Source organism: Cyprinus carpio, chromosome B15 (genome assembly GCF_018340385.1).
Source record: "Cyprinus carpio isolate SPL01 chromosome B15, ASM1834038v1, whole genome shotgun sequence".
NCBI classification, from domain to species: Eukaryota; Metazoa; Chordata; class Actinopteri; order Cypriniformes; family Cyprinidae; genus Cyprinus; species Cyprinus carpio.
Window position 1 is genome coordinate 28283113 of NC_056611.1, and position 27700 is coordinate 28310812.

Here is a 27700-nt window from a genome sequence, read left to right on the forward strand (position 1 = left end):
AATATGAGGGTGAGTAAATGATGACAGAATTTTTATTTATGGGTGGACTATCCCTTTAACACACAAATCATTTAAGTGTTGTGGCCATATTATTGAATATGTGTATTTTAATGTTTATGGATTGGTACTAATAACTTCCAACATAAATGCCTCACTGTAACCAAGATTTTTGTATATATATATTTTTTTCAAATCTGAGTTTCTAACCTTCAAATCTGATTAAAATCTCAAGGATCAACAGAGATATTGATTGAGGAACGTGTCCAAATTAATGGCAAAATACTAGGCCACTGATCTCTCATATACTGTAATTTTGGTGCTTTCATTTCTTATAAAGACTGTGTTTAAATCAGATGTTCAGCTCTAGCTGATTGTGTAACTGCTGTACTGTCCTGTCAGCTATAAAGAAAAGTTTTCACAGAGACTCGTGCATGCTGTGACAGTTTGACAGGCGTCAACATTCTGGCAGCTTCTTTACATTATGGTGTCTTGTGTTGCTTGAGCATGTAGATGGTTTGTCGTACCTCCAGAGGGTTGACGGTGATGGAGAGAGAGGATCCGTCACAGTCCGCTTGTTTCTCTGGCAGCGGGTGCTTGTGAATGTGCTCTTGGTTTTCTGGTTGGTTGAGGCGGTAAACACTCAGCAGCGCCACCAGCAGGGCGGCGATACACAGCACAATGACTGCAGTAGCAACGGCAGGTACGACTGGAGAAGAACAATAAATGCACCTAAATCTTACACGCTATAGACTTTAGAATAGATGTCCTAATTTGACTAGAAGCTGTGAGGATGACAGTCCCATCTGTTTAGTATGCTGTAGTAAATAATTGCCATGATTTTTGTCAGTTGATTCCTTAATGATTACATGCATGAATCTTTTGGTACTTTTAAGGAAGCCACACTGAATCAAACTCACTTGACAGCTGTATGGTGTGAATCTTTAAGAACATACAGTAGTTACAGGTCTTGGTTCATTTGAGTTTATGAAAGTAATAACTAGTGGTTAACTAAGTGAGTCAATAACTGTTCCTGTAAGTGATTCATAACCTAGTCTTTTAAAAAAAAGATTTTTTCAGGAATCAGACTAAACTGGCAATATTTTTTTTAAAAACTTTTTTTTCCCCAACCTTTGAAAATATTGTCTGAATGACATTTCGTTAACGTTAACTTAAGTTAACGCATTAGGAATCATTAACTAATAATAAACATGACACTTTTTATTACCAGCATTTAATTTATAGATGTATTATTGTTCATTGTTAATTCTTCTTCCTTTATAAAATGGGTTTAGTATGATTGTTTTTTTTTTTGAAAGAAATTAAATAATTTATTCTGCAATGATGCATTAAATGGGTTGAAAATGACAGTAAACCGTTTAGAATGTTTCAAAAGATTTAAATTTTTAAATAAATGCATTTTCTTTTGAACTTTCTGTTCACCAAAGAATCCTAAAAAATTTATCAGTTTCCACAAACATATGAAGCAGCACAACTGTTTCCAACACTGATAATAACCAGAAATATACATGAGCATCAAATCAGTATATTAGAATGATTTCAGAAGGATCATGTGACACTGAAACCTGAAGTACTGATACAGCTTTGATTCACTGATTAATCTTAATCTTAATCTTACAATATATTAAAATAGAAAACAGTTATTTTAAATTGTAATAATATTTCCCAATATTACTGTTTTTACTGTATTTTTAATCAAATAAATGGAGCCTTGGTTAGCAGAAGCAACTTCTTCCAAAAGTTTTGCCAACCCCAATCTTTTGAATGGTAGTGTATGACTTAATTAATTATAACGAAGGTTAATACATTAATAGAGTATTTCGTATTTGGTACCATATCATCATATCAAAATGAACTTAATCACAGACACCTAATTGAGTTCAATACAATCATTTTGACTTTCACTCACCTGAGCTGTAGCTGTTAGATTCTATGACTGTAGGATGAATAATTTGCATGTATTTGGGCGGAGCCATCACATGATTGACATGTTCAATAGCTTCTTCGCTGTGAAGGATGTTGACCTTGGAGAAAGAGTGATAGAGAGCATCTTTATGTCATAGATCAGAGTCGTGGCTTAGTGCATTTCTTTGTTTGGTTCTCACCTGTAATGTATACTGATCGCTGATGTAACGTCCGTTGAGCTCAGAACAGGTGAGTCTGAAGGTGCGGACGGAGTCGACAGCCTGACGGCTCTGATAACGCACCTGTCTGATCACCTCTGTGTAGTGAGAGATGGAGTCCACACCTAAAACAGATGTAGAAGATTAAAAAGAGGTGAGGAAATTGTGTTTTGGAAAGACAAAAGTAAGTTGTGGAGTTTGTTTTTACCATATATGGACATGCCGGTGCTAGAGTTGGCGTATTCCAGGTGTTTGCCCGATAAGGCGCTGTGGTGCAGTTCCAGACTCTCTAGCCCCGCCCTTAACTCCTCCCCCAACACCATGATGTCACAGTAGTCCAGATTATGTGTGATTTCCTTAAATGCACCAGACCTGTGATCTGTACACATACAAAGATGAAACAAATTTTAATGAGTAATAATAATAATAAAGAAATGGTTCTTTCTCTGCTATAATTCCCACAGTTTTCAGAAATATAATATCCATGAAATATATGCAATATAATATCCATGACAGTCCATGAGCTGTCTGGACTACTTTTATAATGCTTTTTTAAAATTATGCATATTCAACACTTTTATAATATTTAATATATCACTTAGGTTTCTATATCCAAATGATCTCTATTCTGATCATGTACCAGAGTAGTTCATATACAGTGGGACAAATTGAAGTTTAATTTATATTTGGAATTTAGATATTAAATTCTTAAAAAAAAAAAAAAAAAAATACTATTGACCCCAAATTTTTGAATGCTAATGAATATCTACATAGTGACTGAAACTTTAATTGGAAAGAGCAAGGAAAGTGTAGTTTTCTATGATTTGACTCATTTAAAGTAAACAAATAAGCCCTCAGAATAATGGAGGGAGAGGCGTTTCAGATTCAGAAAAGCATCCTCATGTGAGGGTGGAGGGTGCAGTGAGCAACTGTCTTTTATGATTTATTAACATGTTTTTTTTTTGCATTTACTGTTGTTTCCCACCAAAACAGCATGACACCTGCGGTCTGTCAGTGAATAATGTGCTCTGTGCTGCGTTTGGGGACTTTCTTTGTGGGTTGTTTTCATTAGTAGTGTTTCTGTTGCAGAAATAATTCACCCAAAAAGAAAAAATCTGTCATCATTTACTCAACTTCATGTCTCTGACTTTTCTTTTGTTCAACACAGAAGGTAAAGTTGAGCAGGATGCCTTGGCATAGAATGGGTCATGTCAAGCTCCAAAAATGATGATAAAACACTCGTAAAAACACAACTTGTGCACTATTTTCTGAAAATTTGCTGAAAGTGTTCCCTCTTAGATCTCATTCCTGTATATTCACTATGGTGGGTCAAAACAGGTTTAAATAAGCACTGCAATATATAACTGAAATTTTAAGTTAGAATGCTCTGAAGGAGAATAAATAATCATGTTGATCAAATTATCCTTTTAAGAGAAGAAATGTAATTCTAGAAATGGTTCTCTGTACCTGAGTTTGTCTGTCCGTCACTTTTTATCACTGTGCTGATGATATGCAAATCTCTGAACAGGGATAGGCCGAGGGCAAGGTCGGAGGCGGGGACGGTCAGGTGCTCCGCCCCAGTGATTGTGATGCGTGGTTCACTAGGCTGCATTACCATGACAACTGCCTCAATGTCAGGGACAGAAATACACACATCCTCTCCAAAACACCTGCAGAGATCACAAACACAACAACACATTCTTTCACTTTTGTGTGTTATTTTAGATACAGACACACACACACACACACACACACACATACAGGGTCCAAAAGTATAAGCACCAAATGCTATTGCCATATTGCCAGTGGCTTTATTAGGAACATTTATCATATATATATATATATATATATATATATATATATATATATATATATATATATATATATATATATATATATATTTTTTTTTTTTTTTTTTTTTTTTTTTTTTTTTTTTTTCAGGTTTTTTTTTTTTTTTTTTTTTTTTTTTTCTTAATGAAACTGAGAAATGTTGCCTTAATTGGCAACATACATAACATTTATTTTATATTTTATTTAAGTTAAAGTTTATTTTATTTCAAGTAACAAATTGTTGTATGGTTTTTGCTTTTGTGTTAGTTAACTATAGTAACCCTGATATTTAGAGCTGGTAAATTGTCTCAGTTCACTTGTCATTGGCAGGTTGGGCGTGAAGTTAATTTTGGGTCCTGCAAACACTCCCTCAGAGGTGAAGACATCTCCACTTGGATATAAATAATAAAAAGCCTTCGACAGTGATGTGTGGAGTGTAAACAAATGACTTGGAGCTGTTCCCAACTCATTACGGAGACTGCAGCGCTGATAACTTCACACAAAGAGAAAACCCACGCCTGCAGTGAATTAACAACACTTCAGCTTTCTTGAATCTCACAGTAATTGGACTTAATAAGCTTAAAAGCAAAACACAAATGGTGTTTACTAAAATTTCATTTACAACTCTAGTGATTTCACCACCGTGAAGCAGCTCTGAACGACAGGAAGTAGGAAGAAGTCTATTATCCACAAATGAACACAGATCCGCCTTCTCTAATTAAAGATGTTGTTCTTAATCCTGACGCAAACAGAAACTCACATTCATCAACAGACAGGAAATGAATGGAGGAAACCATCTGTGACTGAAGGTTGAGATACGCTGAGAGATTAATTAATGTTTAGTTGTGAAAACAGCTGTTTGCTACAAGATACAGTTGGTTTAAACTAAAATATGATTTAACTACTACTTTTAGGATCTGTGACGACTGACTGATGACCAAACGATGCATGCTATTTGACATCTTTAGCCCTATGTTTGGATGTTAACTGTTTCTCAGGGTGACGTGTGTAGAACATATGCTTGGATTTTCCATGATGACATTCATGCACAGGAATGGCAGTGGATAATGAAGGATGAGGCATTCTGCCATTCACTAAACCTGGACGTTTGCCTCACATCTGCTTAAACACATGAACATTTTACATATTTATACTTTGAGAGAGAAGTGTGTAATTTTTTTTTTTGTGTTGTGTATTTTTTTTTTTGTGTTGTTTTTTTCTTAGTTTTACATTTATATGCCTTTTTTGCTATAATATATTTTTCACCTAAAATTAAACTTTCACAACAATATTAATTTGATAGTACTGTTAAATGTAATCTTTAGCAAGTCTCAAAATAGATCCTTTTTTATTTAAATATTGGAATATATTGTACTGTATTGCAATAATATTTAAGATTTAAAGGAAATCCCCTAAAAACCATTTAATAAGTTCAATAAATGAATGATATTAGTAAGTGAGTAAATCTCAATATTGGCCAAAATAAGGGTAATTATGATTTTTCTTGCATCATAAATTCACTTGTAGCATTTAAAACAAGTTTTATTTTATTTTCTGTTTCTTTAAATAGTAAAACATTTTATCTGTTCATAACACACGAATAATTATCAGCTTATTGTTATTGGCAGAATTATTATAAACACAATTATAAAGATAATTCTATAATAATTGCAGTGCATCCCTGATGATTTGACCACACATTTTATTTTGGCTGGTGGGCGAAAAACCATGATATTTCTGGTATTTTCTAATCAATGTCAAGCTCCTGTAAATGTTGGAATGACTTCAGGTCACCATTCAAAACAAGTTCTGTCCCCACACGTCTCGCTTTTCCATGTTTTTGTGCCACGGTGCACAGTGTTTGTCTCTTTGACAAGCAACCTGTTACTTTATTTGCAAAAGTGTAAATGAATGGTGTAAATTACTTTTAGAAAAAAGTTACTAATTATGCATAACACAACACTTTTGTGCTTAATATAAGTCTGTGACAGGCAAGTTTTAAAAATGAGAGAAACTAGAGTTCAATTATATGTCTTACAGTAATATAATACTTAATTGCTGTTGATTATGTGTGTTTTAGTGTTGTGTGTGTGTGTGTGTGTGTATTTTCATGCTAATTCCCTGTTGCGCTTGCTGAAGAAACTCCGCCCACTGGCTGTGCTGAAGCCTCAGAGGGCGGGTCATAATCCTCAAGGGGCTTATGCATATTTATGATCTGCTTTGAATAATCATGGGGTGCCAGTGGGTGCGTTTCTGTTCCAAAAAATAAATTAAAATCTCTCTGTTATTCTCTTTCCATTTCCCTGTCTGTACATAAAAATTAAACCTCCCTAAGCGTGGAATATGAATTAGATAAGAACAGAATAAGAGTAAAGGTTACAAGAAGGGTTAAGACTGGTTATAGTATGATTAGGGATTTGAAATAGCCAGCAGCTAGCTAGCAGAAAATATATAAATTTAGTTACAAATACACTCAGTAAAGGTTATTGTTGGCATATGGTTCCATGAAGAACTTTTAATATCAATGGAACCTTTCCAATATTCTGTATAGTGGAAAAAGTTGCCAGATTGAGGACACTGGAAGGCGATGAGCGAAAAGTTGATAAGTTGATTTTGTTCGTGTTTTAATATTCCTCTTGTCATAGAGCTCTTTACATGGATGCTGAGGCTTTTTAGGTCAGGGAGAATCTGCAATATCTGATCCATTACATTTGCTGGCTTCCATGGCTGCAATACGCTGTATTTTCCACTTACTGGCAACCTGGGGTGTCAAAATACTATTGGGTAAATTGTCAGTGGGTGGAATCACACAGACCAAAACAAAAACAGACATTCCGACACGGAACACACATTCCAAAGCAGAATACATTTAGCACTGTTTTTCAAAGAAACAAGTATGTAAACTTAACATGTTTCCTAACATGTTTTTGGCATTTCTTACATTTAAAGGTGCTTTATGTAATTTTTTTGACTGTAATAAAGCATTCAAAAAAATCCATACAGCACCTATAAATGTAAGAAATGCCAAATAACACATTGACTTAAATGTCAATTTTTTTTTTAACTTAGAAGTACTAAAATTGTATTTTCTTGTAAACCATACTTCAATAGTTTTAATAACTTTTCCAGCCAGATTCAAAGCACATTTAAAAATGCTGGGATGCATATCAGAACTGTGCAACCAGATATAAATGGTTTGATCATTTATATTGCCATATTCCAGAGCTAAAATTCTCGTATTGTAGTTCAGAAATGGGATCTCATGAATATTTATAATCTTACTGCACTGCCGTTGAGATCCAGAGGTGACGCGCTCCCTTGGTGGGAAACTGCCGAGAGTTGATGTAAGTAACTTTTCTCAGTGCGGCATTCATCTGCTCCAGATCCTCTCCCTCCATCACCACCAGAGACTGAGCGGGATTCAGATGAAACTGAGACAGAAAACCATGAGACATTATACTATCAAAGTGTCTATGAGAGTGAGCATTTGAGGCAGAGATGTGCAAAATTCAGAAATCTGAATTGGAATCTGAATTGAAATTTGAATGACAGGAAGAGGAAATTCAACACAGGAATTGTAACAATTACATAAAAATAAGGTCAATAATGCATATTTTATTAAATTTTGAATTTTATTTCTACCCTGAACAATATTGTTGTAGAAACAATTTTCACTCGGAAATTGATAGAAAATTTCAGAATGACAAAAAAAACATGCAAGTAACATTGAATTAAATGAAAATTTAAGCAGAAAGACTGAAATATTTTATCTTTGTTATATTGGCATTTGGCAACTTTGAAAAATCTTTTTTATAGTGTAGGTATGTTTTGCTATATACTGTAAAAAATATTGTAATTTTAACTGTAGATGATGGAATTTTTTATTTATTATTAAATGTATATAACTTATTATTTTTCAATGTCATTTATTATTAAAAGTAATTAATTTAAATTAGGTTGTTCTGTAAATATGTATACATTTTATGTTAGTTTTTTTGTAAATTTTGTACAAAAGTGTAATTTTGCTCTAAACTATTTCAGTGATTGTAGCGTAAATAGGCTATTAAACTATAGAGTCAGTTTAATGTGTGAATGAATTGGTTGTTTTGGACATATTGTATTAATATCTTTGAATTGTTTTGTTATGATTGGTTCAGAATCCTGTGGCATTTCAGAAATGAATTATTCATATAAGTTACTGCATGTGCATGTTAACAGGTGTTTTTAGGTCATTTATGCTGAACATTTAATGATAAACTACACTTACAGCAGCTATATGAATTAATTTTCTTAATTCTAATTTAAATTCAAATTCTGCATGTTGCATCACAGCAAGAACACAACTGTTATTTAAAAGGCATTATGAGTTTGATTCTGAATGAAGCACAATCCTGCTTTGAGCTTATGAGCGATCAGACCACCCTCTGTCTCTCACTAACTCTGACTCTCTGTCTGTAAAACCTGCTTTCATTTGATCCTCAAATCTTCCCCAGAGCTTCTCGAATACAATAGAACAGAACAGAGGAAAGCAAAGCAGAAAATGGAAAATGCGCGTACAGAAATATCTCTCCTCAAGTCTCGTCTCCTGGCTTTTCTTCACCTTTTCCTCATTCTTTTTCAGTGAGTTTCATCACTTTTCTATGGTTTTATTCATGGCAAACTCCTTTTCAGAACTAATGCAATGTGACTTACAGTATAAAATTTCCCAGAATGTGCAATCAAATCTGTGACCTTGAACTAGTTGAGCTATAGTTGAGCATTGCACATTGGCTTCAAGCATAGCTCATTCATTCAGATTTGTAATTAAGAGTTGTTTTATAAAGTTAGCCGCGAATGTGTGTAACCTTAATCCTTTGTCCAAGGCTCTCCGGTGAGGTGATGTCCAGCCCTTCTTTGCAGGACTGTAGGCAGGAGATGATCTTCTGGCTTTCGATCTTTCCTGGTCGTATCGTCAGTCCAGACAAACTGCCTCTGAAATACTGCGTAAACTTTGCTTTAGAGACCTCGCCACCTGCACACAAACACGTGACATGTGATATGATTCATAAAGAGGTCATATCTTGTAACATTTTATTATTCAATTTTATTAAGTCCATTTATAATGTTTCTTGCACCAAATACAGTCATAATTTAGTTTTTCTGACCTTGCATTAACTGACTTATCGAACTAAATAGGTTCTTTTGGGTCAGTTTTTTTTCTGACCTTGCATTAACTGACTTATCGAACTAAGTTTTTTTTTAAAGAAATCAAAAAAATTAAAAGTGATCATAAAAACGTATAATGTTACAAAATATTTCTATTTCAATGAAATGCTGTTCTTTTGAATCTTCTATTCATCAAAGAATCCTGAAAAAAAGGGCAGCTTACACAAAAATATTAATAATAATACATGTTTCTTGAGCAGCAAATCAGCATATTAGAATGATTTCTGTAGGATCATGTGACACTGAAGACTGAGGTAATGATGCTGAAAATTCAGCTTTGATCAGAGGAATAAATTACATTTTAACATGAATTCAAATAGAAACCAGTTATTTTAAATTGTAAGCATATTTCACAATATTTCTGTGTTTAATGTATTTTTGATCAACTTAATGCAGCCTAAGTGATCAGAAGAGACTTTCTAAAACATTAAAAGCCTAAAATAAATCGGTCCCAACCACTTTTGCATGTAAATGAGCTTATGGTTGTGATGTCAATAGTGTGATGGTTTCTGATTGGCCCATTTTTGCTGCCTTGTTTCCATAAATGGTCATGGCAGACTGGAGAGGGAGTTTTTGATAGACCTATATTACTTGAACTGTTTAATTCTAATGGTGCGATATTTTTTATTTTTTATTTTCTCAAGGAATTTCTAAATTAAATATTTGGTTGTTTTAAAGAATACGACAAAGTTGTCGCAGACAGTAATTCGTAACGGTCTATATATATATATATATATATGTATATATATATGTATGATATATATATAGTCGCAGACAGTAATTCGTAACGGTATACATTTGTAGCATGTAATAAGTGTTGTAATCATCAATATGTTTAATTGTTCTTGATAATTGCACATGCCTTGGAAGCCGTACTGAAGCTGTTAACTTTGGGTTTACTGACTGATTATGTGTTTATGTGGCTATGGTTTGGAGACAAAATTTGAGAGACAGTTCGGCCTGACTATGATTCTCAAACTAACAGATAAATGTGTTAATATAATATAGAGAAAAGGAGGTTTGCACAGGCATTCAGTCTGAACAAAAGACTTGTGACCCGACCCGTTTGATACTGCCAAAGTTTACGATTCAACTTGCTTACCCTCACTTCTTCTTCTCTGACTTGGTAGGGTGCTTTTATGTTTTTTTTTGTTTGTTTTTTTGTGGTCAAGAGTTGCATACAGATCAATAAAAGTTTCTCCCTATGTGTTCCACTGATAAAATAGCATATAAATACAGAATTTTCTTTTCGATTAACTATCTCTTTTAATGCAAAGTGTGATAAAAGCAGTGTTATTTTTTGTATTATTCATATACTATTATAGTATTTATTATTAATATTTTATTATTAAATTTATAAATTATTATTATATTTTTGTTTGTTTGTTTTTTGGATACTATTTTTTTTTTAAATATTTCTACAGCTTTAATTTATTTTTTATAAATTTATAAATTGTAATTTTAGTACTTAAACTTCAACATATTTTATTTCAGGTTGTTGCCAAGCCAAAATTTCTGTTTACTTTCTACTTTATTATTTCTTTTTTTGGCTAATATTTATACTTGATATTATTTCTGCTTTATTTCACTTAACGAAAATGATAATTGAGTAAATAATAACACTGGTGAAAAGGGTTATTATAGTTAACTAAAACGGAAACTAAAACCATTAAAACAATTTCATTACTTGAAATAAAACAAACTTTAACCGAAATACAAGAAGATATATAATATATATAAAAATATATTATTAACTTTATTAACTTAATGTACTAAAATACCTGAAACTAAAAGTGAAATCAAATTATTAAATACTATATAGACAAAAACAATCAAACAGACAAACAAACAAAAACATAACATAAAAGATAACAATAAAAACCCATTCAAAATATAAATAACAATTAATAGTATCGCTTTGAAGAAAAATATTTATATTGATTACAGTGTTAAAAATATTGTTCAGTCTTCTATAATCAGTGCATACAAAGTGGTGTAAACTGAGCTGAACAGAATCATGAGAAATCATTCAACTATTCAGGCTCCACAAATTTTAAAAAGAGCAAATGTCCAGTCAGCGCTCATTATATTTTTTTCCCACACAAAATGATCTTTTTATTATCCATCTCACTCTTCTATTGCTCTCATTATGAAACAAAGAATCTCAGAGACACAAAGAGAGAGCACGGGCAGGGGTGTGTTTCCCAGACGCTTCGTTAGCTAACTATGGTTTAAGTCCCATTTAACTCTATTGGTAATGAAAGAACTTGTGACCATAGTTGCTTTTGGGAAACACACGGCAGGTCAAGAAGTCCCCTCATTTGTATACCAGAGCTGCACTTGAGGAAAAGAAGTGAAACAGGGATTGCAAAAGAACAGATGATGTGTTTAGTAAAGAGATATTTGTTCATGCTCTGAGATTTCACACTTCTGTTTTCAAGTCATGTGCACACTGACCACACCCACAACACACACTAGCCACGCCCACATGCCATTCCTCCCACCTTGCCAGCAGGCTCCTACAGTGAGCTGCACGTCGATCTGAGAGGAGTGGATGGGCCAGTCATCTGTTACCAGGTACGGGTCAAAGGTCACGCCGTCCACATATAGAGTCACCACTGGGAAATCAACGCTGATGATGTAATAATGCCATTCCTTATCACAGATCTAAGAGAAAGAGAGAGAAGTTCACAATATTTCTGCTTTCTCTACATCTGTTGTTTTCATTTGTGCTTCAATGTGTTATTTTAGCATAATTTATATACCGTTTTAGTTTTTTATTATTATTATTATGATTTGTAATTTTATTATTATTAATAAGGTTTTATTTTTATAGTTTTAATTTAGATTTAAGTTATTTTATTTTGTGGTTTTGACATTTTTATTAAATTTTGTTCTTTTTAAATATATTTAGGTTTGAATTTATGGTCACGTGACTTGCAGGTAAACAAAATATTTCAAATTTGTTTTTTCAGGTGTTTTATTTTCAAATAATTTACTTTTAATTTTTTATGATTGAATTAATTACATTTTAGTTAGGTCAAAATTAATCTAAAAGTAATCCAGAAGAAGTACATTACCTAAAATAAATAATCTAAATTGCATATCATTTGTAATCAGTAACAGATTACAATTTGTAATTAATTAAATAAATATATACAAATTATTTTAGATTTTTGTGTTTTCGTAATTTTATGTGCTTTTGTCAGTTTTTTTTAATTTCTATGTAGTTTTAATTAGTTTATTTATGTAGTTTTAGTACTTCATCTTAAACTTACTGTATCTTATTTCAGTTAAGTTGCAAAGGCAACATTTTTAAATTTAAATAAAGTTGTTTCAGTTTTTAATCTAATATTTATATTTTATTTAAGCATTAATTCAATTTAAAAAAAATGACTTTTAATAGTTTCAGTTAACAACAACAGCTTTGTTGAAATCACTAACCAGTTGTATAGTTGTAGAGATGCTTGTTTTGGCAAACAAATAGATGTAAAGTTGTGCCTTTGCCATCGTGAGTGTGTGTTTGTTGATGAGGGAAATCTCTGTCTGTGTTTGGCCCGTTTGGACCGTTGCCAGTCAAAAGCACGCAGCAGCAGACGGTTCCTGCTCGCTCTGTCACACACAGTGTGTGTTTGTGTGTCTAGCAGGAGGTCCGGGTCGTAGAGTCTAGTGGAACTGATTGTTACACCCTCAGACAAAACCATCAGACATTTCTCATCTTCACTACATCTTTCCTCCTGCACCTGAAATCTCACCATCAGTCTCACTTCTTCTCACTGTCACACCCTCTCCTACCCCATGTCCTCCTTTTTCCCTTCCCACAATGGCCACAATTTCCCAAAATTTCTCTGTATTGCTTTCATTTCAGAGTGAGACCTGCAGAAACAGGACATATAAGACAATATAAAGAGAGGAAAAAATGTGTCCTGGTCTCTTTCTTTCTTAAATATTATTCATTTGTTATATTTTATAAAATATGACATTTTATAAATATGTTTAAGTGTTTATTTTATCTTATAATTATTTATGATATGAACATATTTTGTACGATTCAGCCCCTACTCTGCAGATGTCCAGGCCAAAATATTTCCATATATATTTAACTCTCTCTCTTTATAAGAAACTCATAATGATTGAATACATTGTCCAACCCAAGTTCTTATTGTAATTTGTCTGGATGTTTTTATATTTGTTAATACTTTTGCCCACAATTTATTTTTATTTTTTTTGCCTTATGAATGATAAAATGCATGAAAAAATCCAAACACCATAGCAGCCATATATTAACCTATCAAAAGCCTAGCATCTTTTTTTAATTAATACAATTAATTTCTAAATGTAAATATAATTTAATCATAAATTATGACAAATACTACCATTATACATACACACTTTGCTATTAAAATATATTTAATATAGTAATAATAATAATAATAATAATAATAATAATATTGGCTGTAATAATTAATAAAAAAAATTAAATGTATATTATTATTTTATACTTTTTTTATTTATTACAGCCAATAAGATTTTATTATTATTATATTTTTTTGCATTAGAAATTAGAATTATGAAATATGAAAATGCCATACTGCAAAAAACATTGATGCACAAAAACAGGCTTTGTTTTCTTTATGCAAAATATGTTCTTGACAGGCACTGTGAGATTCAGCCAGAGCGAGTTTTATTTTTCTGTATTTTTCTTTAATCAGTTCTTTCTCTCTGTGCACACAGGTCATCTCTCTGTGTTCTTATTATGAATAACTTGATTTCTTTTTCTTTAAATTTCACTGTTATACTCTATTGGTATTCGTCACGTATTCCATTCTTCTCTGTGTCTCTGGGCAGGCATTGATTTTCTGCAGAGGTGTGTGTGTGTGTGTGTGTGTGTGTGTGTGTGTGTGTGTGTGTGTGTGTGTGTGTGTGTGTGTTTTTGTGTGTGTGTGTGTGTGTGAATGAATGAATGGGTGTGGATTTTGTTTTTGGTTCATTCTTTTTTTTCCAGATTTAGTCATTTAATGACTGTTATTCTACATCTAGCACACATTACTGTGATTTTCAGTTTTATAAGCATGCAGAAAACGGGTGCGTTCCTAGAACTCGCCCATGTTCAGACGCGCTAACAGTGTGTCCACGCGATCCCTGGAGAGCAGAGTGCTTTACTGTGATGTTTTCTCTGTGTGTATTCAGTAAATGCACAGTGCTGAATCGATAGAGGTGGTAAAAGACTTATAGCCGCACTAAGCCAAAGTCCACTTGATCGCAAGGCAATTTATCAAAGACAGAGTGAGCGAGAGAGGTAGAGAGAAACCATTGCAAGTACACTGGACACTTGAACACTTACTGCTGTGCTACTGTGTCTCTCACATCTGTGTGATTCGCCTGTTTGTCTTTTTCTTTTGTCTTTTTTTCTATTTTTTACCTATTTCAGCAACTGTCCAATACCTGTTTTCCAGCCTTTGAGAAGCTACAATTTCACGTTTTTTTCTCAAATTTGAGTCTTCAGACATTACAAAGTGTGTCTCTGAACACTTGAGAGACACGTGCTGTCTTATAACTGTTGTCAAAGAGTGAGTGCCTTATCAAGCAACACTAAATATTTAGTTCTTATTTAGGATATCTGAAGTGAAAGCCCAACATTGGGTCTTATTCACTAATTTGTCTGTAAAATATTTTTTACACAGGTATCATGTTTATACATTTTATTATTTAAATTAAAAAAACGTTTACTTTTAAAACAAACAGAAATAAATAAATTCATTTTTCAGATTTGTCTTGAATTTTTTTTTTTTTCTAGTTTAATGGTTAAACTTAATTTTGAGTTTCCATAAGAATTTAAGCTTAAAATTATAACAATTCAGAGGAAAACAATTTTAGTTTTTTAACCCATTGAGTTTTTTTTTTAAAGTGAAAGTTAAAGTCTTTTTATAAGTGAAAGTATGGTTACGTGTAATAAGGATTAGTGTTGTGCATTTAACCCATCCAAAGTGCACAGACACTGTGAACACACACCCAGAGCAGTGGGCAGCCATTTATGCTGCGGCGCCCGGGAAGCAGTCGGGGGTCCGGTGCCTTGCTCAAGGACACCTCTGTCGTGGTATTGCCGGCCCGAGACTAGAACCCACATCCTTAGGGTTAGGATTCAAACTCTCTAACCATTAGGCCACGACTTCCCCACAATTCCTTTTTAAGCACAAACTACCTTAATTTATATATATGTAATCTATGTGATAATGAAAGAATTAATTATTTCTGACTAACAACAAATAAATAAATTTCTTAAAAATTCATCCTGTAAATAAGAGTTTCAAGACAGAGTGTGAGGACATACTAAGGTTTATTTTATTTTATTTTGCAACAAATGCGTAAAGCAAACAGAGGAAAAATTATGTTTGTGAAGTGCAGTGAAACACTAGAATTGCCATTAATGTTATTGAGCCAACACTCAGCACTCGTCCAAAAAACTTCACATTTGCATTAATATTCATAATTTAATATCCTTTTTCATAATGGAAATACAACACCATCAACTTACTAATTAAATTAAACTCTCAGATTCTTAAAAAAAGCTAATTTAATTAGATCTCTTTCCTCTGCGGGTAGAGGAAAGAAAAAGCCGTTAGGAAAGATATAAAAAAGATCGCTCATGTTCTTTGAAGTGTCTGAGACGTGCAAAGACCAAAATGTTTCTCCCTCAGGCCAGTGGACCCTCAACCCCATATATTTTATGTTTCACATTCATGTATTCATGAAACTACATTATGAAATTCATTTTAAGCTGGAGTTTAGTTCTCCTAGAGCTCGTTCTCCACTGGGGAAAAAGGCTCTTTGATGCTTAACATCTCCGTAGAATCTTTAAACTATCTTTGCATCTTCTAATGCTGAGCATGTAGGTAGCAAATGTACAGCTATGATAATGAAGATTTCAGAGGAAATGAATGCTATCTACTGTATAAAGGTGCTGCTAAATTGGCTCTTCAAATTAGTTTGTGGTTTGATGCGCTGGTGTTTAATTTGAGCTTTCGTCAGTTTGTTTGTTTTGGACAGCAGAACTTTGCTCGTCCTCTGTGCCCAATCCTGTCGGAGGAGTTTGTGTTTTAAAGCCCCCCTGCCATCTTTTCTGATGGGTTTTTAAGTGGTCTTAGGCAGGGACGTTCATGCAGCACACTGCTAGTTTTGTGTTGCGCTGCGTTTGTTCTCTCAGATAATTAAGTCTTCCCGCGGCTCCGTTCTCTGGCACAGCAGTGAGGAGAATTCACTGCTAAACACACACCCTCTTAATGACTGCACTGTTTTCTCTCTCTTTCTTTATTCTAAGGTTTTATCTTCACCCTAAAAAGTGGACATTTGCATAATTATACGCATAATGATGGACTAACTCAAGTATTGTTGCATGTACGTGATGAAGGATTCAATTAACCTTCAACAGACCTGTGAATCTAAACAATACACGCACAACACATTAAGAGGAAATTAATCACTAATATTTGTTAGACGGTGGCTGTTTTTGTGCTTAAAGTAAAGAAAGTTCTGTGAAGAAGTACCTACTGTCATTAAATTGAGAGAGCAAGAATGAGGGAGTAAAAATCTATCTATCTATCTATCTATCTATCTATCTATCTATCTATCTATCTATCTATCTATCTATCTATCTATCTATCTATCTATCTATCTATCTATCTATCTATCTATCTATCTATCTATCTATCTATCTATCTATCTATCTATCTATCTATCTATCTATGCCCTTGTAAATCATAATCAGTGATATCCGACTTTGGAAACTGTAGTTTCCTGCTTGCTAAATTTCACACACATAAAATCTGGCTCTAAACCTCTCTTTTCTTTATTCAAGGTTGATCGAGATGAGTAGGCCGATACAGAAACTATCCAAAGTTCTGTTAATCCTAAAGCAATGAAAACTGCATCTCTGTAGTCTCTCTATATGCGTCCTCTTAAGGTTTAAAAATAAATGTTTACTACACTTTTATTATAATAATACCATGGTTAATTTCTTAAGGGATTTGTATTTGTGTATTCTTTTTCTTTCTTTCTTTCTTTCTTTCTTTCTTTCTTTCTTTCTTTCTTTCTTTCTTTTTGTTTATTTTCTTATTTGTTTTTTTTTTTTGTTTTCTTTCTTTCTTTCTTTCTTTCTTTCTTTCTTTTTGTTTTTATAAGTGTACTGCCAAATTATTAGTTGTACTGTACTGTTTAATAGAAAAAAAGAAATCAGAAAAAAAGATTCACGCTCTGAAGTGAATTAAATGATTCGCGATACACGCTCCAAAGTCTCAATCTGAATCAAATGATTCAGGATCCAAGCTACGAATTTCCGATCGGACTCAAAAGATTCGCGAACCCACTCCAAAGTTCCTATCTAAATCAAATAATTCACAAACCCATCATTTCAGATTGGGACTTCGGAGCCCGTAACACAAATCATTTGATTCAGATTGGGACTCGAAAATCATTCAGTTTGTGAAATGATTCGCGAACCCGCTGCGAACTTCCGATCTGAATCAAAAGATTCATAAACCCTTTCTGAACTTCTGATCTTAAAGGGTTAGCTCACCCAAAAATGAAAATTAGCCTTTACTCACTCTGAAGCAATCCTAGATGTATATGACTTTCTTCTTTCAGACGAATCCAATCAAGAGTTATATAAAAAATTCCAGTGGCACTTCTAAAGACATTAAATAAAGTGCACACATCCGTAATTTAATGCGTCTCACACAGCTCCAGGGAGTGAATAAAGGTCTCCTGTATCAAATCCATGCATTTTTGTAAGAAACATATTTCAAACGTAATAAACAATTTTCTATCAACTATTTGAGATGCAGCTGTAATTACAACAACAATTACATACACATATATTTAATTTTTGATCAAAATTATTGCTAGGGACAATTTAGTAGTCGCTGTTTATAAGTAGGGATGTGTGCCAAGTGTCCCTACTAAATTCTGGGCCCTTGCATACATCTATCTGTCTGTCAAATTTATATTATCTAAACATGCATACATGATAATGTTTTGTACTCATCTGAAATGAAATTCCTAGTGTGAAACGTGTCTTATACCTGCTCTAATTTCCAGTGGAATTCAGCCGGTCTGAAGGAGTCTGTCTGAGTGTAGTCCGTCCTCAGCAGGAAAACCAGCCTGCAGTTATGCACATACAGAGAGTAATGGTGCCGGTTCATCTCTGAGAGAGACGGAGAAAGTGATAGAGACAGAGAGAAAAAAAGAGAGCACGGAGAGGTCAAGAGACAGACAGAGAATACAATTACCTCTTGACATACAAGATAATATCGCTAAATTGAACCTGAGAGAAAAGAAACGGCACCATTTGGTGTGTGTTTATCTATAAAGGGATCCTGACAGGAGAGGACAGTCAACTTAACAGGGCTGGAAGTAGAGCTCCAATCATCCAGTACAAATGAAATTCTGATCTTAACTGTTTCCTTTTCAATCCTAATGAAAAGACCAGTCCAGTGTGAACCTCCATGTCCTGGCTGGTTTTTGCTAGCTTGCAGAGCAGCAAGGGTTTTCTGGTAAAGGCTTAACATGGACTTCTTGGTGACTAAGCTAGTTATACTCTTAAAACTTCCTGTGTGAAATACAAAACTTTACTTATAATGCATTATAAAGGTATTCATAATTTACATTGTAATGCATTATATATTTTCATAATAACTGTAACCAAAGATGAAATGCATTATAATGTTAGACTTGTTTGTCATGTGTTGTAATGCATTATACTTTCTACAGACGTAAAGTATTCTAATGCATTATAACTGTGGTTACAAATATTCATGAGAGCATACAATGCATTATAAAGTGAATTAAAAGCCATAATTCATGCATTAAACTACGTTTGTAATGTATTATATATAAAGGCTTTAAGTAAAGTGTTACCAAACTTTCTAGCAAGCCATGCTATTATGGACGTTATGGATTTATTTTTGGCATTATAATGTGGTATTTAAATAATTCTGTCTTAGATATTTCTCCTCAAATTCTATTCTATAAAATTAGAAACAGACACGAACGAGTCAATAGTTGGAAAAAGTAAATGCAAAGAGCTATATTTATGTGAATAGCAGCTTAAATAATTTGGTCTTAAAAGAATTTGATGAGATTTTCATAATGAATTATGAAAATAAATAATATATTCTTATTTTATTTGAACAATATGCTTAAATAATATATAATGTAGAATAATTACAATAATTATATAATTTTATTGCATATATTTAATTTCATTAATTTTATTACATTTTTACATTTAATTTTAATTTAATATTTAATTTAATTTGTTATATTTTATTATTTTATTTATTATAATTATTATAATTATTTTATTATATATTAATTATTAACAAGTAAATTATTGCGATTTCCAGCTTTTATTGGACCTTATTCCTTATGGGAAATCTGGGAGGTATGAACATATGCTGTAGGAGAAACAACAGAGATCTCATTTGTAATGGCAGGATCCATAAGCTGGTCTTTTGAGCAGGTTTCTCCCATTCAGTTCTCTCTCTGTCTCACCTGTTTTGTCAGAGTTGCAGAGCAGCGTTTCTTTCTCGGCTCTCTGTCCTGGACTCGGTCCGTGCTTCATCCATGTGGTTATGGTGAACTGATGGGTTAGATTCTGCGGGACGACCCAGTCTGGGATCTTGGCAGCTTGACGACCATCAAAGCGGTATGTGAGGTCACTGTCCCGGCCGCCATCCGTCACAAGAGTCGCCGTCCAATTAAAAACACCGCTGGGGGCCGGCAGAAGATCTGTGCTGCCTGATGAAGCTCCTGGTATGATGCCAGTGAGTTTAGAGATAAAATGATCATTTGAAACACAGATCACAGTTGAGGAAGTTTAAATGGACTTTGACTTTGAAGTCCAAATGAAAAGCTTTACAGATTTTGATATTTATTAATTCGTACAGAATTTCTAATAAATAGGGTTATTAAAATGTTTAAAATAAACATTGCGCATAATGATGCATTGATGCGTCATAATAATTTTATGCAATTTATTAATTAGTATTTATATATAATATATATTTTTAAATATTTATTGAATTTAATGTTTTATGGTATAAATATAGATATGTTTTAATATTTTTTTAATGTTTTTATAGACATCTTTTTAAAGATAATTTTTTTTATATATTTTGTTATAAATATATAAATATATAAAAAATGAATAATGAAATCCACTTTTAATTATACTTCAACTTATATATATATATCTATATATCTATATATATATATATATATATATATATATATATATATATAGATATATATATATATATATATACAGTACAGGTCAAAAGTTTGGAAACATTACTATTTTTAATGTTTTTGAAAGAAGTCTCTTCTGCTCATCAAGCCTGCATTTATTTGATCAAAAATACAGAAAAAAAACAGTAATATTGTGAAATATTGTGAAATATTATTACAACTTAAAATAATAGTTTTCTATTTGAATATACTTTAAAAAAAATAATTTATTCCTGTGATGCAAAGCTGAATTTTCAGCATCATTACTCCAGCCTTCAGTGTCACATGTAACATCCAATTATATAAAAAATTAAGAAATTTTCACTGCCTGTTATCTTAAAAAATAAATCTTACGATAACTTCAGGTCAGCTTTTGCTTTGTGTGGGATTTCATTACCATATCATTCATTATCACACCATTAATATGACTCTTCACCCCATAGAGTCCAATGCATTAGGATATGTTGACACATGTCATATAAAAGGACCGTTAGTCTTCTTGGAGATCTGTGATGAGCTGCGTATTTGTATTTTATAGCTTCATTTGTAGTTTCTCAAGACAGTCCCTCTGATATGGATGAATTACACTGCTAATGATTCTGCACTGAGACACATACCTATTCTAGGACAAGGGTGGAGGTTTTGTCTGACTAGTTTAGCCCGCAGGCACATTTTGTAATTGAACCGACCCGAGAGAAATGAGGAAGCGTGCAGTGGAATAAATAGCTGTTAATCATACCGCAGAGCTTCTGTAAGGATCGTTCAGAGTAAGACTGTCTGTCACAGCCTCTCCCAGCACCGCTCGTCTCCAGCTCCACTGTGGTCCTGATCCAGGACACCGATCCCGCACATGTCTCCAGGTGCATCTTGGGAAATAACAGCTTACCGCCCATTCCTGGTTCATAGTCAACGAGCTTGCTCCAGCCTGGGAAGAAAGAATGTTAGATAATGTTTTGATAAGTAGCTTAAATATTAGAAAGAGCGATAATGTCACTGAGCTGGAAAATGAAGATATTGAGGTCACAGTGTTTTCCAGACTTCCACACAATTAACAAGTCAGTTCCCCAACATGACGTGCATTTCAAATACACCTCGAAGAAACTCAACCTTCTTTTGTGCATGAGCTAAAACATTCACAAGTTCAAACTTAGTGATTGCCACTTACAAAGTAAGTACTGTGGCGGGACTATAATATATAGTGATGGTATCTAATAGAAATAGCATGGTACACCATCACAGATTACCATGGAATACTATAAAGTGTCCAAAACCTACACTAAAAAAAAAGATGTGCTAAAATTGGGTCACAATTTATTTTAAGATCCAATTCTCGCCAATAACAAACCATTAACTACGACTTTTCCCTCAATGAACTCCTAATTTGCTGCTTATTGATAGTTAGTTGTTAAGTTTATAGGTATTGGGATTTGGGATATAGAATATGATCATGCAAAACATGTGCTTAACAAACTGCCAATTTGTTAATAATATGTATAAGAATTGGTAAACACAGGAACTCAAACGGTCTCTTATTTTCCTTTTTTACTCCTAAATGTTGCATATTTATACCTTAGAGTAGTAATATGTACTCTCATGGTACTATTGTTGCACATTGTTTTTATAACAGTGTATAAACATGTTATTTTTGCATTATCAGCTGTAGATAAATCATTTTAGACAGCTGTGCTAGAGTCAACATGAAGTGCAGTTCATAACCAATTTTACTTCCACAATCTGATGCATTTTAGAGTGACAGGATATTCAACAAGAAAAATATCACTATTTAACACTGAAACAACTGCACACAGGGCAGGGTTAAAACATATTGAACTGATTACATTTCTACCCTTGGCAGCTTTGTTTTGGAAAATATTTCAGCATTGCGTTGTCATATTTACTGAAATCTGTGCATTATTCTCAACAACTAGACTTCTGGAGAAAATGTGAGTCATGATACTAGGCTGCTGTTAACAGGTAAAAAAACAAGAAGTTCTGTAAAAAAAAAAAAAAAAAACTCCTTAGAAATCTTTAGACTTTAGAAATTGCTGCACATTCATTTAAATTAAACTGAGCTAAATCAACACAACTACTGAACTTTTTTTTATCATAAATGTGTTTAATTTGCTTAAATATGTGAAATTAAATTTTACTTAATTTGTGTTGGGACTACATGAATAGTTGTTTGGTGCTTGAGCTGAAATTGCAAGCTTGATTATTAGTTTCTAGCATGCTTTATCTTGGACTGAATTGGCAATGCTGTAAATTGAAATTAAGAGTTATTTTATGAATTTATGAGTAAAGGGAAATCCCTGTATAAAAGGCCAGGAAGGACTAGAGTTTTTGTTGTCAAGTTTTTATCTTTACAAAAGGATGGGTATAAAATGATTTTGGTGATTGTTACTTCATTTAGTCAACATAGCTGTGCTAATATCAGTGCAGTGACAAACTAAAAATGTATGTCTAAAATAAAATTAAAAAACATGTAAACACTTGCCTTAACAATTGAGTAAAACAAAAAGTATGTACTTATTCACTTTAATTTTACTTAGTTAAACTGGTTTTACATAATTACATGTGTGATATTTACTTAAATTTGTCATTTTAATAAAAATGTACTTGATATATAGTGAGTAGGTTTACCCTGAGTATATATTAAATATAATATTATATATTCAGCAGTCAGTATGTGGTCTTTTTTGGAGCACTAATATGACAAGTAGCAAAAAATGGTTTATGTAACTAACTGAATAAGCCCATTTGTTTGTTTTTTAATAAAGAAGAGTCATTTTCTTTTTGTTTTATTCAGTTATAATTTATAATATATTTGAGGTTTGTTACCCAGAGCTCGTAGTGCGTCTGGCGAGATATTACATTCTTCAGGCTACAGTGTGGCTGTAATGAATTCTATAGCCAGTGGTTATTTAACATGTATTTATGGGTGAAAAATTAAAACGGCGGACAGTATTAAATGGATTGTGTAAACATGCATTCACATACAGACCTCACAAATATTAGCTCACACACAAACACACTTTGAGCTGCTGGGTTTGGGAATTTGGAGCTGAAAATTATTATTTTATGGATGGAGGGAGCCTAAAGGTAACAACCAAGTGTGTGTGTGTGTGTGTGTGTGTGTGTGTGTGTGTGTGTGTGGACGGTGCATGTCCACCCCTGCTGAATTATTCAACCTTGCTTATGAGACACAACAGGGAGCTGTTTACTTTTCTCTCTCCTTCATGCTTTTATGTCAGATGTGAAAAAATGGCCTTTACTCAAGTTGTCATCATCCAGTGGGCTGGAAAAAAATTGGCCTGAAGCTTCTACCAAATGTGTGTGTGTGTGTGTGTGTGTGTGTGTGTGTGTGTGTGTGTGTGTGTGTGTGTGTGTGTGTGTGTGCGTGTGAGTAAAGAGGAACATGTTTTGAGTCTCCAAAATCACCTGAGGGACAATCACATCAGAGACACATCAAAGTGCATTCTGGGAGACACAAACTACTCTAGACCAAACGTTTACTTGAATTTATCCATTGGGAATTGACTGGATGGTGAAAATGAAGAAAAAATTGAGTTTGATGACACTAGCAGACAAGTAAAGTTTCAGAGGGATTTTAATTAAAATGCAAACTTTTTTGCTTTTGGGATAACATTCACAAGTGATTTGTGCACAATAAGACCAGAGACGATTTTAAAATTTTCTAATTGATTTTTAAAAATTAGACAGGAGAAAGAAAGTCATACAGGTTTGAACTGGAATGACATGAGAGTAAATAAATTATGACAAAATGTTCATTTTTGGGTGCACTATCACTTTAAGAATATAAATAGGTTTGATTGATAATTTTGATTGAATGTTGACTGGTAAAGCTTCTATTTCATAAATTCGTATTTACAGTTTTGATCAAATTTAAGGTGGATTTTACACTTCAGTTGTTTGATGTTTAATTCTGTTAAACTTGGGTTACAACTGAGAACTAGCAACGCCTGTTCGCCACTGTAGCTGGGAAACAACTCATGAGGAGGTTAAAAATGGAAAGAGCTTTTAAACATAATGTTATGCTATTGTTGCTTTTTACTTCTCAACATGCGCAGAATGAAATGTGGCTGTCTGCTCTCATATCAGTGGAGAGACTGCAAGAGATGGAAGCCTCTTGGCAAAGGCCATTTCTGCAGAGACCAGCAGCAATGAGAAATGCTTTATACTGTATTAGGCAAATGATATGATATTGATGCAGCTGACTTCTGCAAACTAGGCCAGATTGCTTTTATACCAAAGCTTATTGGAGTTCGCGTGAAGACTGAATGTATCTAAATGAATTAAATGCTAAAATCAAACTGAGTTTCTGGCATCTAAAGTTTTAAAAGTCAAACACACCAAGTTTTGGATGAATAATTGCAGCTGTGATCAATAAAAAATGTCCTCAAAGATCTGTTTTTAAGGAAATGCACTTGAAATTAAACAAAAGTTCATTGCAAATAGCGCAATATTAACTGCACCAGGCAGGTTTTCTGAAATTACCTTCATAAAGAGTGATTTTTGTCTGATTTAACGTCTGATTTTTTTGTATAAATGAATGTATTTAGGCTGATTCAGTGATGCTAAATAATCGTTTTTTTTTATTATTATTATTATTTGAATAAAACCAGTTATTTAGATGTTACCTTTTTTCCCAGTATAATTCACCTAAAAAGTGAAAAGAATAGCAATTATTAATTTAAATGCAGTTTACGAAGATGAGGACATTTGTGCTAAAATAAAGTTGGATTGGATGCATATCAACTTCAACGAAATAATAAATGAAGAAGAATTTTCTACATGTTGCATTTTATTTTATTTTGTTTTTCCTTGCTGTCTGCAATCATAACAGACCTTTTTTTTTTGCAACCAGTTGAGCAACTTTAGATGCGTCACGTCTTTAGCTAGTAAAGCTGATACCAAGAGCCTTCAAAGAACTGCATAATGCATCATGCTGGCTATCATATGAAAGTGTGTGTGTTAATTCTGATGCAAGCCTCCTGCGGCAATCAAAAGCAAGAAAAATGCACAAACCTACATGAAAAAAAAAAGATGCAGAGAGAAGGGAGGGGGGTCAATACTATATTGAGTTTAAAAGCAAACAAAAATAGCTTCAAGGGAAAAGAAAGAGATGGACAGAAAGTGACAGGAAATTCAAAGCACAGAACCAGCTCTTGTGTGTGTGTGTGTGTGTGTGTGTGTGTGATTCAATCAGCTGAATCTGGTTTTAGACAGAGAAGCTGTCATGCACAGATCATAGGAAATGTCTGGAATTACTGTACCAGAACTGTATTTTGATTTTTTTTATTTCTTTTTGTGCATTTTATTATTGAACATGCATCTAATTCCCAAACTGACCTAGGTTTTATTTTATAGATTCATTATATCGATGAAACAAGTGAACATGCACATTAGTGTTGGGGAGTAACTAAATAAAAGTCATAGTTTTTATGTTGCGTTGTATGGAGCAAACAGTCTTACAAGCTGAGGCGCTTTCTTAAACTCTTCTCATTTTGGTAATCCAGTAATGCTTGGAAGTCTGATTCATTTCAGAGAACCAGTTCCAATCAATGATTCACAGATTTGAATCTGAATGGTCTGTCAAAACTTCACCAACTTCAGTTTAAGTTTATTATTAAACATGCAAATTTAGGAGCAGGACTATCTGTACACTTAAATTATTATTATTATTTTTTTTTTGCACATAACATAACTGTACATACATAACTGCTCATTGTAATATATCTGCCATACAATTGTCAATTTGTATATTGTCATTCCTTACCTACTTATTTGTATTTTTTGTATTTTTTATTCTTTTATTGTGTGTTTTTTTGTTCTGTTGCTGTCATTCTGTTGCACTGCAGAGCTTCTGTCACGAAAACAAATTCCTCGTATGTGTAAACATACCTGGCAATAAAGCTCATTCTGATTCTGATTCTGATCTGAAATAGTTTAAATAATAATAGAATGAATAGAGTGTTGGTATTGTTAAGTAAAACTAGTAAAAAATTACATTTACATTTATACATTTAGCAGACACTTTTTAATCCAAAGCACCTTTTTGACATGTTTATGTCAAAGAGCCAACAATATTCATACTATACAATGCCAATTAAATTAAAGATGAAATCAAATAAAATATAATTATTATATGGAAATCAAAACATAAATGAAAATTTAAAAATATAAATGTTGCCTTGGTAACTAACTGAATTAAGTTTAAGCTGAAATACTAAATTACTGAGACTAAAACTTAAATATAAATTAAATCAGAAAAATTTTAAAAATGACAAAAGCTAAATTACTAAACAAAATTACTAAAACTATAATTAAAATGAAAACTGAAAATATAAAAACTATAATTAATAATTTATTAATAAAATAAGTAAATAATACAATGATAAATAAAAACAAAAGAAAAAAATATTCATAAAATGAACTGATACATATATGAATAAATATTATAATAGTATATAAATAAACTAAACTAAAATAACTTACAATTATTTAAAACTTATTCTAAAAACTTTACAACAGTCCAGCTGTAGAGTCTCATAAAAAGGGTACAAAACTGTTTTCGTTGCAGTACACTTTCAAAAGGTACAACTGTTTTATTTTTAAAAAACATTTTTAAGTACTAAAATGTACCATTCAGGCATCTTTAGCTTTTGTACCTTAGGGTGCTGGCCCACTAACAGTGTTGTACCTTTTTTTCACGAGAGTGTACAGAAAACACTGAAGAATTTAGTGCATTAGCTTCCTCGAAAGTGCACAAATTGGTAACTTATAAATATGACTTTGCTCCTTGGTGGACCACTGAAGCCTGACCATTTTCACATGCAAAATGTGTCCGAGACTAAACCATTTCCAGATCTCACCCTGCCATCCTGGCTTGCAGATGGGTTTAACGTGGATGTGTACGACAGTGTCCTGCGTCGCTCTCTTCTGACCGCAATCAAACGCCGTCACACGGATTTTATAATGTGACTTCTTATCAAAGCTCAGGCTCTCTGTGTTCCTGATGTTACCTGCACACAAACACACATTTAAATACAGACAGAAAAGTGCTCCCTTACCAAAAAGTAGTATACTTCAAGTTTATTTTATTAAGTATACTTAAGTAAAGTTCAAGTGTATTTAGACTTTTTGTAAGTATAAGTTAAGTATACTTAAATGTCATTTTAAGTATATTTCTGGGAAGAACATAGAGCCCATTTCTGAGAAGT

General features: G+C 32.9%; 1 protein-coding gene across 1 annotated transcript in view; it reads right to left on the bottom strand.

Annotated features, from left to right (window-relative positions):
• LOC109103660 (calsyntenin-2-like) overlaps positions 1 to 27700 on the bottom strand; it is a 52043-nt gene that overhangs the window by 3057 nt on the left and 21286 nt on the right. Inside the window, exons 5-16 of the mRNA XM_042740192.1 lie at positions 27353 to 27502; positions 21199 to 21384; positions 19725 to 19982; positions 18254 to 18375; positions 11681 to 11843; positions 8816 to 8982; positions 7254 to 7402; positions 3609 to 3811; positions 2350 to 2520; positions 2124 to 2266; positions 1928 to 2042; positions 525 to 706 (exon numbers count right to left, since the gene is read on the bottom strand). Coding sequence (XP_042596126.1) covers positions 525 to 706; positions 1928 to 2042; positions 2124 to 2266; positions 2350 to 2520; positions 3609 to 3811; positions 7254 to 7402; positions 8816 to 8982; positions 11681 to 11843; positions 18254 to 18375; positions 19725 to 19982; positions 21199 to 21384; positions 27353 to 27502 — 2009 coding nt within the window. The remainder of the gene's footprint in view (positions 1 to 524; positions 707 to 1927; positions 2043 to 2123; positions 2267 to 2349; positions 2521 to 3608; positions 3812 to 7253; positions 7403 to 8815; positions 8983 to 11680; positions 11844 to 18253; positions 18376 to 19724; positions 19983 to 21198; positions 21385 to 27352; positions 27503 to 27700) is intronic.